Raw genomic sequence first — 13,423 nt, 5'->3', positions numbered from 1 at the left:
CACACACACACACACACACACACACACACACACACACACACACACACACACACACACACACACACACACACACACACACAGACACACACACACACTAGTTTGGCCAACAGGGAACAGACACTTACAGAATATCAACTAAAAGTAACATCAACTAAAAGGCAATCAGAGAGATGCCTGTTGTGAAAAATCGAAATTGTGTCAGCTTCTGCTGTGCTGATCTATCATTATCTAAAATGAACTTTTATACTTTTATATTTGTCCGAAGTGCTCTGCTGGAAAGGCATCTCAATTGGAGGTAGGGGAAGAAGTGCGCGGCAAGGAGGGCAATGAAAAGGTGGACGTGAGCTATTTAAAGGGCAGTAATACGGGCAGGTTACAGCTCATCAAAACATTTATGCCCTAGGCACGCTGGCAGGAAGAGGCCAACACCGGCAATGTCCTGTAAAAAATAATAATGACAGTGCCAAGCTAATCGCAAACAAGAGAATGATCATTGGTTGTCCAGTGGAATCAGACATGATTAATTAATTAATTATTAAGTGGGCCATGAATTCAGATGTGTACCTGCTGCTGATTGCATTACATTTGCTGTCACAACGTAACTACATCTAAAACGAAGCCAACTTTATGAACAAGGATGTATGATGCGTGACAATTGGACGCATAGCTACAGGCGCCCACCAGTTGACTGTCCTTTAGTGATAAGGGGATGTTGCAGTTTATGTTGCCTTGTTGTGAAAGATAACAGACTTTACTTTAAAACCGATTAGACCCTAAATTGCACACATTAGAAAACGCTTTTTTACATTCAGTCTTCAACCATACATTCGGTTATTAACGTTAAAATACACGGCATCAAAGCTTTTTGGTGTAAGCCAAATCATTAATCATCAATAAGAATATGAGCAAACGAAAACAAGAAAGAAAACAAGAAAAAAGTGATAAATTGACTCACCAAGAAGGAGGCAGAAGATATCTAGAGCTATGAGCAGCTTCCTCTTGCTGTTGTCAATACCATTGTTGTTATTTAGAGTCGAGGTTCCTCCGTTCCTTGTCTCTTGAGCCATTGCTTTCTCATACATATATTTTTGCATTTGAGAACTCCCTATTTTATATTCAACTCTGACACCGCTGGTGAAAAAAATAGCTCAGTAGACCTATCTGTTCAGATGCGGTAGCGCATCAATGGCATTACATTAAATGGGAAAGTTACTGATTCCCAACTCGGAGGTCTGAAAAGTTTCACTCCGGCAGTGCAGCGATGCGACCCTTCGTTCGTATTGAACTTTGAACTAAAATCAAATAAAACAGAACTACTGTCGGACGTATTCGATTATATTTGTGTGCGACTGAGTACACTTCAAGAAGAAACGCAATTTTGTCTGAGTACAAAATCAATTGTAAGCCCACTCCTTTTCGTTCTTGGTTCAAGGCTTGAACAGGGTGAGAATAGAGCTTGGCGCTGAGAGCCGCTCTTGTTATATCAATTCGTCCTCTCCGCCCCCTTCAGTCTCAGGATTCCCTCCGCTGCTTCAAGGCACAGCCCCCTAATGAAGCTCCATCACATCCCTATACTGAATGTCCATGTCCATCACCAAGCTTTGAAAAAGACGAGCAAAGAGAGCCACTGATGAGCGACGGACAGCGCGCCTAGTGGCGTTGACCTTTCATGTATCATATCTGAGGATTTCTTTCAGATCAAATTTGAGGCTTATAAAAATAACAAAGAATTGAAGACCAGAAAAGTCGATCACACCAGTCAACCTTTTGCTGCTGCATTTCCTCCTATAATAAATAGTGTTTTCCTTATATTATACTAGCAGGCAAAGACCTATTGTCGTCATGAATATATATATATATATATATATATATATATATATATATATATATATATCTTATTCAAAAACGTAGGATTTACAGTCTACTTATGTCATCACATAAATGGTCCGTTTAACAGACTCAAATCAGACTCGGGACAGTTCTGTGCGGGTTTGGCAAGAATGTTTAGAAGCTGAGCGCGTCCTGCCACCTAGCGGTTAAAACTTGTATGGATGCACTCTACAATAACAAAAACTGTTCAGAGATTGTACAGGCCGACACATTTTTGTTTACGCACGCGTATAATTTCAATGTTATGGGCAAAAACACAAAAACGAGTGTGCAAAAAAAGCCTTTTCGTCAAGCTTTAAGGCCTTATTTGCTTATTCGTCTTAAATGTAGGCCTATAGATCTAAACAGAAAATAAAACCTATATTTTTGCTGATTCGTTTATCCCATCATCTTTCCCGCACATTGGGCTGTCTTTAAAACGCTGAAGGTTTTAAGAAGCTTTAAATGGACCATACATCGTTGATCGGTAGATCTGTGCAGCATGTGAGCACTGCCCCGCCTCCCCTCCGCACACAGACAGCAGCAGCAGCTCACCCGCCGCCGTGGACTTACCCGTAGGTAACGGAGAAGATGGCAGAGCGGCAACAGAAGCACGAAGGCAGAGTAAAGATTGGCCATTACGTCCTCGGCGACACGCTTGGCGTCGGAACATTCGGGAAAGTAAAAAGTTAAGTCCTATTCGTACCTCATGTCTATGAAAACGTAGACCTTTTTGTATTATCATGGTGCATTTCAGTAGAACATAATACCTTTCCCTCCACAATGTTAAACTTGCCGGTGGTCAATACGCAACCTGCGTAGCTACAGCGATACGAGCAGCAGCGTGACGTCTTTACAGCGTAAACATATTTTGAGACTTAGGCGGCTTGAAAGGCAAATTCTCCTACCAAAACACTATCACCATATGTTTCTTATCATTAACCTTGGGCGTTAAATATCTAATGTTAAGTGCGATAATTTGAATAGTATTGTAAGCTTCATTTCTGTCTTAATAGGCTTTACGTGTTTGGTCCTGTCGCTAAAGGACATCTCTTAAGAATAACCTACACAAACCCTGTCGTAGAAACGACCAAATGATAACGACTGGGAATTAACTTAAATGGCATTAATATGTGGCTAATATCGAGCACTGCCTCGCTCTTAAACCACGTAAATCACAACACTGACATTGGACGTGATTAGCAAGTCACGGTGTTATGATAATTTCTCGGCTCCAGTTTTTCCGTGCGCGTGACCTTGTGGTATTTGAACCCCCTGACTGGCGTCTCCAACGGCCCCTTTTAACACGCACTTCAAATGGGTTTGTGTGACGCGCTTGGGCTTTTATTTGGTCACAAAAACAATGCTTTTTCTACATTCTCAAAGCAAATACGTGTTCATTTTCCTACAGGGAAATCTGAACTGTAGTCTTAAGCACTGGTGACTTATTTGCAAGGTTATCTACGTCATGCTATTTATTTCTTTACTAGATGCATTGCTTTCTTAATACCAACTCTGCCTTTATTTATTGCCAAGCATAAATAAAGGCAAACTGTTTTTCTCCAATAAATACATAGTGTATTATTCATTTTACATTTAGTTGGCCAACATCAGCTGACTGGCCATAAAGTGGCTGTAAAGATCCTCAATAGGCAGAAGATCCGCAGCCTTGATGTCGTGGGGAAAATCAAACGGGAGATACAGAACCTCAAACTCTTCAGGCACCCACACATCATCAAACTGTGAGATTGAGACACGTCACCACGCACAACAAACAACCTTGTTCTCTTGGTTATTGCCTAAATGTTTCTGACATCAGAGCACCAGAACATTGGCTGCTTCATTGTATTCCCTTTGTATCTTTTTGTTTGTACTGTGATATGGTCCACTCTTAACTCTGTTTGTTTACTATAGCTGCCTCTTAATGGGCATGCTCAGAAGTTAGCTCTCAATAGTTTCACTCACTCACTTAGTCATTCACACACAAGAGATACTAGACACTAAAGTTTGCGTACAATGTATATCATGTTCACTAACTGTAGCCTGAAGTTTGGTATGCAGTCAGATAACAGACAATTTAAGTTACACAAAAAGCAAAAAAGCATCCCTTTCCTAATCTCTCTATCCATTAAACTATGCTCTCATCTCTTTCCCCACTCAATAAGCCCTGTGTTATTTTTAGGCCTGGGTTCAAGTTAGCCTAACCCCGTAACACTGTCAGCTATGCATGCATGTGCCTTTTCAGCCAGCGAGTGTCTTCTATCATACCCAGTACTGTAGCACTGAGATTGGGAACTACACTAGAAAACAGCGACCTATACACACACATTTACACACACACAAGACCAGTTTATATGCTCTGCTCCTCAACAGATGGCCTCAGGCTTTATGATGTGAGAAGCAGCCCCCCTCACTGGCACAAAGATATCATGTGCACGTGTGCTCTTATGGCTTTGGAAGTACTCTAGGTGTGTGTGTGTGTGTGTGTGTGTGTGTGTGTGTGTGTGTGTGTGTGTGTGTGTGTGTGTGTGTGTGTGTGTGTGTGTGTGTGTGTGTGTGTGTGTGTGTGTGTGTGTGTGTGTGTGTGTGAAGAAGTGAGAATCTATGGTGTTGAATAGTGAGTGCGTCTGACATATTTGAGGTTTGTTACCCGACAGAGCCAGGGTGCAGAGCTCAGTTTAAGTACTCACTCACTCATTACAGTATAACCTGATTGTTGCTGCCTGACCTTTTATAAATACATGCTACGTACGCCTTCAATTGGCATGCACCTAATCCATCTTCAACTGTACGTTTGTTACAAAACTACACTCCTTGTAATGCTATCACAGACCCAAAAGGATTAGAAAATTGTGTGTGTGTGTGTGTGTGTGTGTGTGTGTGTGTGTGTGTGTGTGTGTGTGTGTGTGTGTGTGTGTGTGTGTGTGTGTGTGTGTGTGTGTGTGTGTGTGTGTGTGTGTGTGTGTGTGTCAGGTACCAGGTGATAAGCACACCAACAGACTTCTTCATGGTAATGGAGTATGTATCAGGAGGGGAGCTCTTTGACTACATCTGTAAACACGGACGGGTAAGGCACTCTTGATCTGCAGATTCATTCACATCGATTCTTGGTGGTCTAGATTTATAGATCTATTTTTGTTTTACATCATTATACCAAAAGCAACTATCATCACTATCATCACAGTGTCAAGCCTGAAATGTTTGCCTATGTATTGTTGTGGTTTTTTCGAGCATCTCAATATGGGCTAATTAATGCTAATACCATGTTCAAAGTTATTCTAAATCTTTTTTCTGTTCAGCATTTGTGCTTTGAATTTCTGTTTTGATTGGAATGTCGTCAGGGATTTAACAGCCCTATCAAAATCCATATTACAGATTAGGGATACATTGTATTTCCCTTCCAGGGTTAATAAAGTACATCCTATTTTATGAATACACCCAGTACTTTCAGCCTGTGGTTGTGTCTGCTATCCTGCGGATTGACCATTTCTCCTGTGGTCTAGGTAGAGGACTCAGAGGCACGGCGTCTCTTCCAGCAGATTATCTCTGCTGTTGACTACTGCCACAGACACATGGTGGTCCACAGAGACCTCAAGCCGGAGAATGTCCTGCTAGATGCCAGCAAAAATGCCAAGATAGCAGACTTTGGTAAGGGGAAGTGGTGGCGGGGAAGTTGGTCTTTATGTCTATCTCTTCTCCTCATTCTAAAAACAATAAAAATGTCAGGCGAAGAGAGTGAAGCACTATGGACATGAGGTGAAGTTCAGAATCAGAAGAGAGAGTGATATTATACGCAATAGGTGGTTGATTGTGAAGCCATGTTACCACCTTAACTGTCAAGAGGATGTGGGAGGGAGATAATGCAGCCCTGTACACCAAGCTGCTTATTAAAGTGAATCACTCTCGATTGGCTGCTTCTCAGTAATCCAATGAGAGAGAGAGAGAGAGAGAGAGAGAGAGGGAGAGGGGGAGAGAGAGAGAGAGAGGGAGAGAGAGAGAGGGAGGGGGAGGGGGAGAGAGACAGACAGACAGACAGCAGTGAAAGATTATCGCAAGTATACATCTAGGGTCCTAGAGGGACTGGGGAAGTTTAGTCTCCACGCAACCAAGCAGCCTTAAATACATTTTGGTATACGTAGTATAGAGGCCCAGTGTCATTGATATTAGAGAAAAGAGCAGGGGCAGGCAGGAGGGGGGCTCAGCAAGGGTTTTTGTTGAAAGCAACAGGCACTGGTGAATAGTGCTCCATTGCGTTAAGGCAAGAAGGAGAGATAAGAGAGAACCCAGGAAGACCGCAGGCGTCTGTGTTTAGCTTGAGGGCTGCGGCCTTGACCGGCCAATGGGGGCTCATCTAATTTAAATAAGATGTCAAACGAGGTATTAGAGACCCAGAGAGGGGAAAGATGATATACGTATCAAGAGACCACCTCCCTCTGTGAAGACCGATGATAACGATATGATGTTTCGAACTCTTGAGGTTTTACTGCAAGGTCTGTTGTCAAAACAAGCCCTTGAAGGTGTTTCTGAGTCCTTGTCCTTGTCTTGCACTGTGATGGGCCAACAGGCCTGTCAAATATGATGTCAGACGGGGAGTTCCTGAGAACAAGCTGTGGCTCGCCTAACTATGCCGCCCCAGAGGTTATCTCAGGACGGTACGTGTGTGTCACCGGATGACGCCTCCGTATCTGCAATAATCGCATAAGCATAATCACTATAAATGTGATTCACCTCTTGGATAAATGTCTGGTGCTGACGGCTGCCATGCTGTGCGCAGGCTGTATGCCGGTCCAGAGGTGGACATCTGGAGCTGCGGAGTGATCCTGTATGCCTTGCTCTGCGGCACACTGCCCTTCGACGACGAGCACGTGCCGACACTGTTCAAGAAGATCCGGGGAGGGGTGTTCTACATGCCGGAGTACCTGAACCGCTCCGTGGCCTCGCTGCTCATGCTCATGCTGCAGGTGGACCCGCTGAAGAGAGCCACCATCAAAGACATCCGGTACCCCCCCCCCCCCCGACTTTTCCCTGCTCTGCCTGGGATACTGCAACTATTACTTAATCCTAACTAAATAGCGCCGCTCTGTACCATGGTGTTCAATAGTATCTCTCTGCTTCCTGCAAGACGGAGGCGTAACTTGTAGTAGGAGGCGTAACTTGTAGTCGGAGGAGGCGTAACTTGTAGTCGGAGGCGTGTCTAGTACTTTTCTAAATCGTGGAAGTGATCTGTATGTAGCAGTGGTGCGTGGGTACATAAATGACCGCAACTCGGACCTCAAATATTAGGCCTTATATAAAAATAATGCACCCGACATTTAAAAATATGCTCTTGATTAGCTTAATCTTGATATGCTCTTGATTAGCTTAATCATAGCGTTACTTGAAACTGACATCCCTGAGTCATATGCATTTAAGAAAAAAAGCCTTTTACAATTTCACAATCACATGTAATACATATAGCAGTTTAACGTGGGGAACCTGCTTAAGTTTAGCCTACTTAATCCCTTTATACCTTTAACAAAAAGACTAAGAATTGAAGACAGCAGATTTATAATTCAAATAATTGTATTGAATACATATTGTTATTGATCGCATGCTGCATGTTTTCAAGTCCTGCATGAGATAGAAAACAATGAATTAAAATAAATATTACTGATAGAAACAAGACAAGAACAATGTCACTAACATGAGGATAGTTATGAGAAAGCCTTCATATTATAGCGTTCACATTACAAGCCCTTATTTTATATATATTTGCCGGTCTTCAATACATAGATTTCTCAGGTACGTCATCGCTGTTGCAATGTGCAAAATCGGGGCAGAAAGAAGCAAGCAACATCTACTAGCCTGTACAGTATTTTGTGACTGTTCAGTGGGCATCTCAAACGTGTGCATCGAACTAACTTCACCGAGGTGGCGGAAGCTGGGGTTTCTTCCAACGTTAAAACAGTAGGCCTAAGCGTTAGAACGTTTCGTAAAGAATATTAAACAGTATCACAACCTCAAGTAGTCTGCCCTAGTTCTAGAGTTCATTAAGCTTGCTTATCTGGAGATCCGACTTCAAGGAAGATCTCGTGTGAACCGTGATTTACAAGGATCTTTTTTTACCGCAAAAAGAGAAGATCTCGCGTGGACCGCGATTTAGAAAAGTACAAGTTACGCCTCCTAGTACAAGTTACGCCTCCTACTACAAGTTACGCCCACTACAAGTTACGCCTCCGTCTTGCAGGTCGCAGACAGACACTGCTCATGGTGTTAAGTGCAGGGTGCTAGTATTTAGGACTGAACCCGTCAAAGAAAGTTTTTAGTAGACTTAAAGCAATCCATCAGTCGACTATTGTCATATATGATTACTTTGTTTTCATATTTAAGAAATATCTTAAGCGCGACCAGTGTGTTTTTCTATCTGAACAATTTATATTTAGTTTCTACAATCTGGTTTTAATACAGTATGTGCCCACGGTGTTGGACTCTTTTGTTAACCTATTTTTATCCTGTTGTAGAGCTAGTGGGATACACTTCTAAACTGCCGTTTTCATTATATTAGGGACATTTTCAGTATCAAGTTTCCAGTTTAAATGCATTTTAGTTTGGCTATTCTGTAGAGCTGTTACGTTGGGTGTGTAGTAAAAACCAACACGAACGAGTTACTTTCCAACAAACATCTTTATCTCCGTTCTTGTATCAACATACATTACATTCCTCTACCCCTCTTCTAGCATCTATATAATCAGTCTGCTTTACTATGTCACCAAGAGGCTGTACAATTCAACTGAACTTAACTGTATGAGTAACTCAATGCCGTAGTGAACACAACATCTCCCCCTTTCAATAAAGGCGAATTCCTTCATAACAAAACTTAAATTTACTTTTGTAATGGGATTCAAGTAACACCATGCCTATAACGTTTTCAAATAATAAAATGACAACCAATCAACCATTACAACAGCATTTAACAGTATGTAATTGCATACCAAACATTTTCATGCATGCACTCTTTTCTTTTCTTTAACAACCAACAAAAGGCATATTTATGCAGCTTCTTTAGTACAGGACATAGCCCTTAGCCCAGGTAGGAGGTTGCCTAAACCTCCCACTGTCCACATTTGTCTCTCATTGAGGTTTGGTTTGTTCAGTGTCATTGAGCGTTCATTTCTGGTAGTACAGAAAGATGAGATGTGTTCCAGATTCTACCATCATCTAACAGGTAGGTGTATGGGCTTTTGTTCCGCACCACAGTTCTTGGCTTTCTTTGTGAACTTTTGGTCCCCTTTCTTTACCTTCCATGGCTTCCGAATCCTAACCTGATCACCGGGGTTGAAGGATGTCTTCTTCTTCCTGTCTGTGTACTGTTTTGAATTTTCCTGTATCTTTCTAACTCGTTCACGCACCACATTCTCGTTTACGTGGACATGAGTCATATCCATGATTTGGAGTGTTACTGTATGAGTAACTCAATGCAGTAGTAAACACAACAAGAGCCCGACTGATTTATCGGCGGGCCGATATTAGGCTTTTTCCAAACTATCGGTATCGGCATTCATAATGGCAGATTAATGAATATTATTATTATTATTATTTATTTTTTTGTTCAAAGGACTTTGAGTTTCGTGCCTATTTTATGTATCAGAATGTGTGTGTGTGTGATTGTGTGATTGTGTGTGGTGTGTGTGATTGTTTGTGTGTGAGTGACGTCAGCGAGTGAGTGGACGAGCGAGGAGAGCAAGCGGTAGTGCGTGTCAGTTTAGTGAAGTAATGAACGAGTCCGGTTGTGATAATAGAAGAATAGAAGAATAAAGTACCCAGCCTGTCAAGAATCGGTGGCCGCTACATTCCGGCAATATTCCGGCCATATTCCGACCTATAAGTAGACCCACTGCCAGTTAAAGTGAAGGGTGTTGCCCCCGAGAGAGCATCGGCCCTGGAGGGAATGTCTCCCCTATGCTCCTCGACTACGGTCTTTGAGCCGACAGCAGGAAAGGTGTAACACTAACCATCTCATAGTTGGAGGCGGAGGGCAAGAGGGTATACGTGCTCCAATATTGCGAGTTAAAAATAAAGCGCATATATGTTTGAACGATTTTAGCTTGCGTGTGATTAATCGCGGGCCCGGATCTAGTGCTGAACTTTGCGGGTGCGGGCGGGTCTCAAACAATGGACCCGCAGGACTCTGGCCTAGGCTATTGGAAATAAACAAAATATCGGAAAGCAGAGTTGGTTGGGCTGCATTTGGGCGCGTTTGTTGGGTCCGCACGACAAAGTATCTCTAAAGGAATTGTAGCCCAAACATTCGCATGGTAGATTCATAGATATGGTAGGTCAGATGGTTTTCCACGTCAGCTGAGCTACGATGCTGTCCATGATGCTGACATGGCAAATGCGGCCCAACCAACTCTGCTTTCGGAGTCCTGCACGGGTCCATTTTTTGAGACCTGCACCCGCGATGTCCAGTACCAGATCCTCCCCGTCACTCATGATAATATCAAAAGGAAATCCGCACTCGCCGAGACCCGTTAATATTTGGCCCGTTACCCGACCCATGCCCCTAATAAATCACAGACTAGCTAAAATCATTCAAATGAATGTGCTTTATTTTTATCTCGCACTATTGGAGCACGTAGGTTACCCTCTTGCGCTCCGCCTCAACAGGGGAGACGTTCCCTCCAGGGCCGATGCTTTCTCGGGGGAAACACCCTTCACTTTGACCGGCAGTGGGTCTGCTTACAGGTCGGAATGTAGCGGCCAGTGTTGGGGTAGTTACTCAAAAAAAGTAATTAGTTACTTATTACTAGTTACTTATGTAAATTGTAATGAGATTCCTTTACTAGTTACTGCATTTGAAAAGTAACTTCACTGCTTATTACTTTACTCTCCCGTTTTTCTAATTTACTGTAGATACATGGACAAACATAGCCCTATCATCACTTAGTGTTTTTTGTATAAATCTATACAAAATAGCATAAAATCATATGAAAGAACAATATCCCTGTCTGCACAAAGAAATGCCTCACTGTAAAATCCACAAACAACAGGATAAAGTAGGCTATGATGAGGTCAATCAGTAGCAACACACACGTTTCAATACACAGGCTTTGGGAAACGAGAAAAAAATTAAGTGGTCAATGAAAAAAATAAAAAGGTCACTTTATCCCATACAATTTAAAACAGAAATGCACTTGAGCGACGGTGACACATGCTGTTACTTTATGTGGTCCAAAGGCTGAATGAACCTGATCTATTTCGCAAGCTATGACATCGTAAGTGTGTCTTCCTCTCACCTTCTTGCATGCAAGAGCAGCCTTCTCAAGTTTTAAAGTAATGCTGTCTATCCAGTGCACCGTCATTCCTTATGAGGCACCGAAATGTGCGTTCTTATTCAATCTTGTTACAACCGTTAACGTCGGAACCGATTCCCTACTGAAACCGTGTTTCGGTGCTCAACCCTATTCCTAAGTAACTTTTGTTGTTGGTGGACCAAATGTCCGTGTTGGTGGACACATGATCCAGGAAGGACTCAAACTATTTTTTGAGCTTTGATTCCATGTCGGTATAACATTTGTTCAGGTTGGCTAATGGGAAATGTTTTCCTGTCGGATGTTGGCTTGCGAGTCCGGGTATTTTATCTAGTATTTTTCTAAATCTGGGCGATTCAATAGTCAACAGGGGAAGCATGTCTTCTACATTGATCCCTGCAACCAGCCTGTCTTTCCGTGTCACCTGGTTCTGCGCTCCAACGCTTGAACACTCCTTCGCACAAGCAGCTACATCACTCAAATCGATCGCTATGGCAACGTGCCGAGGCAAGCAGGCTCTGCAGACACACAGGCAGCACGCATGCACGCACCAGAACAGAACTTTACACGCAGGCAAACACGGCTTAGGTAACGCAGGAAAGCGCGTTACTAAAGTCTAGTAAAGTAGTGTAGTTACCGATATTTTAAATGGAATGCGTTACTTTACTTCGTTACCCAAAAAAGTAATATCTTTACTGTGACGCGTTACCCCCAACACTGGTAGCGGCCACCGATCCTTGACAGGCTGGGTACTTTATTCTTACTTGCTCACATCCGGACTCGTTCATTACTTCTTCTACTGACACGCACACTACCGCCCGCTCTCCTCGATCGTCCACTCACACACACACACACACACACACACACACACACACACACACACACACACACACACACACACACACACACACACACACACACACACACACACACACACACACACAGCCAGTGATATGCGTAGGCCTACGAGATAGGCCTACTTTCTCGTGCTCACAAGATACTTTCTCGTGAGCAACAGATACTTTCTCATGCTCACGAGAAACGTAAAAAAAACTGGTTTAAATAAACGCTATATATGGTTATCAGGAAGTCGGATGTAATCACCCTTCTGTTGGATGTGCTCAGAATGCGACCATCTCCTGGTATGATTTCACAGATCCTATCACTATTGTGTCTTGCCAGGTGTGAAGGGATCTGTGTTTGTTTGGTTGACTGTCTGTCCCTCCTTTCCCCAGGGAGCACGATTGGTTCAAACAGAACCTGCCGGGCTACCTGTTCCCGGAGGATCCTTCGTACGACACCAACGTGCTGGACGAGGAGGCTGTCAGGGAGGTGTGCGACAAGTTTGAATGCACTGAGTCTGAGGTCATGTCCAGCCTCTACAGTGGAGACCCCCAGGTACGCTCCCAGCCCACAGGCTGTCAGTATTGGGACTGTTGCAATTTCGTTTTTTTGGTCACCGTCTTATAAAGTAAGAAAGTACAGTAATGTTTGTTCAATTGGAAGATGCTGGGCACAGGACACACTTGAAGTGTAACCTGTGCTGTAGCAGGGGACTGAGGTGTCTTGTTTTCAGCTGCTCTCTAGCACAATCCATTTACGATTTATTCTTTTAAACTGTTGGTTTTCCCTCCCCTTCTATTTAGTTTTAATCTAATAATAAAAAAGAAAATATCCTTATCTTATCGTATCTTCACTTATTCTCATCCCCGCAACCCTTCTTGGTATCCCTGACCCGAACCTCCAGGACCACCTGGCGGTGGCCTACCACCTGATCATAGACAACCGGCGCATCATGACCCAGGCCAGCGAGTTCTATCTGGCCTCCAGCCCCCCGCAGGGCTCTTTCATGGAGGAGGGCATGCCCCTGCCCCCGGGTGTCAAACCCCATCCCGAGAGGATGCCGCCGCTGCTGGCCGACAGCCCCAAGTCCCGCTGCCCTCTGGATGCTCTCAACACCACCCGGCCCAAGCCACTGGCGGTGAAAAAAGCCAAGTGGCACCTGGGCATCCGCAGCCAGAGCAGACCCTACGACATCATGGCCGAAGTGTACAGAGCCATGAAGCAGCTCAGCTTTGACTGGAAGGTAATAAGATGCCCATTTCCTGTCATTCAGCTATGCCCTTTATCTGCCGCACCACATGCACGCCGCACCTCATCCATAGCCATTATTATGTGTCAAGGAAACACTAAAAAGGTTCCATGTGGGTGAGTTAATTCTGCGCATGCACCAGGAGGTGTGATAGACAAATCTCGCAAGTCTT

The 13,423-nt window shown here is 43.6% G+C and overlaps 2 protein-coding genes across 3 annotated transcripts in view; one reads left to right on the top strand and one right to left on the bottom strand.

The window, feature by feature from the left end:
• The window catches only part of plpp3 (phospholipid phosphatase 3), a 33,606-nt gene extending 31,996 nt beyond the window's left edge, over positions 1 to 1,610 (bottom strand). Inside the window, exon 1 of one of the 2 annotated variants that reach the window (XM_056604568.1) lies at positions 956 to 1,610. In XM_056604568.1, the coding sequence (XP_056460543.1) occupies positions 956 to 1,094 (139 nt within the window). In that variant the 5' untranslated portion in view covers positions 1,095 to 1,610. The remainder of the gene's footprint in view (positions 1 to 955) is intronic. The other variant, XM_056604569.1, reaches the window with a different exon arrangement.
• Positions 1,611 to 2,365: 755 nt separating this feature from the next.
• Positions 2,366 to 13,423, top strand: part of prkaa2 (protein kinase, AMP-activated, alpha 2 catalytic subunit) — a 30,828-nt gene continuing 19,770 nt past the window's right edge. Inside the window, exons 1-8 of the mRNA XM_056604550.1 lie at positions 2,366 to 2,557; positions 3,470 to 3,611; positions 4,843 to 4,936; positions 5,373 to 5,517; positions 6,434 to 6,521; positions 6,644 to 6,868; positions 12,395 to 12,557; positions 12,907 to 13,245. Coding sequence (XP_056460525.1) covers positions 2,461 to 2,557; positions 3,470 to 3,611; positions 4,843 to 4,936; positions 5,373 to 5,517; positions 6,434 to 6,521; positions 6,644 to 6,868; positions 12,395 to 12,557; positions 12,907 to 13,245 — 1,293 coding nt within the window. The 5' untranslated portion in view covers positions 2,366 to 2,460. The remainder of the gene's footprint in view (positions 2,558 to 3,469; positions 3,612 to 4,842; positions 4,937 to 5,372; positions 5,518 to 6,433; positions 6,522 to 6,643; positions 6,869 to 12,394; positions 12,558 to 12,906; positions 13,246 to 13,423) is intronic.

This window comes from Gadus chalcogrammus, chromosome 12, assembly GCF_026213295.1.
Source record: "Gadus chalcogrammus isolate NIFS_2021 chromosome 12, NIFS_Gcha_1.0, whole genome shotgun sequence".
NCBI lineage: Eukaryota > Metazoa > Chordata > Actinopteri > Gadiformes > Gadidae > Gadus > Gadus chalcogrammus.
The sequence above is the reverse complement of the archived record's forward strand: the minus strand, read 5'-3'. Positions and strand labels throughout refer to the sequence as shown.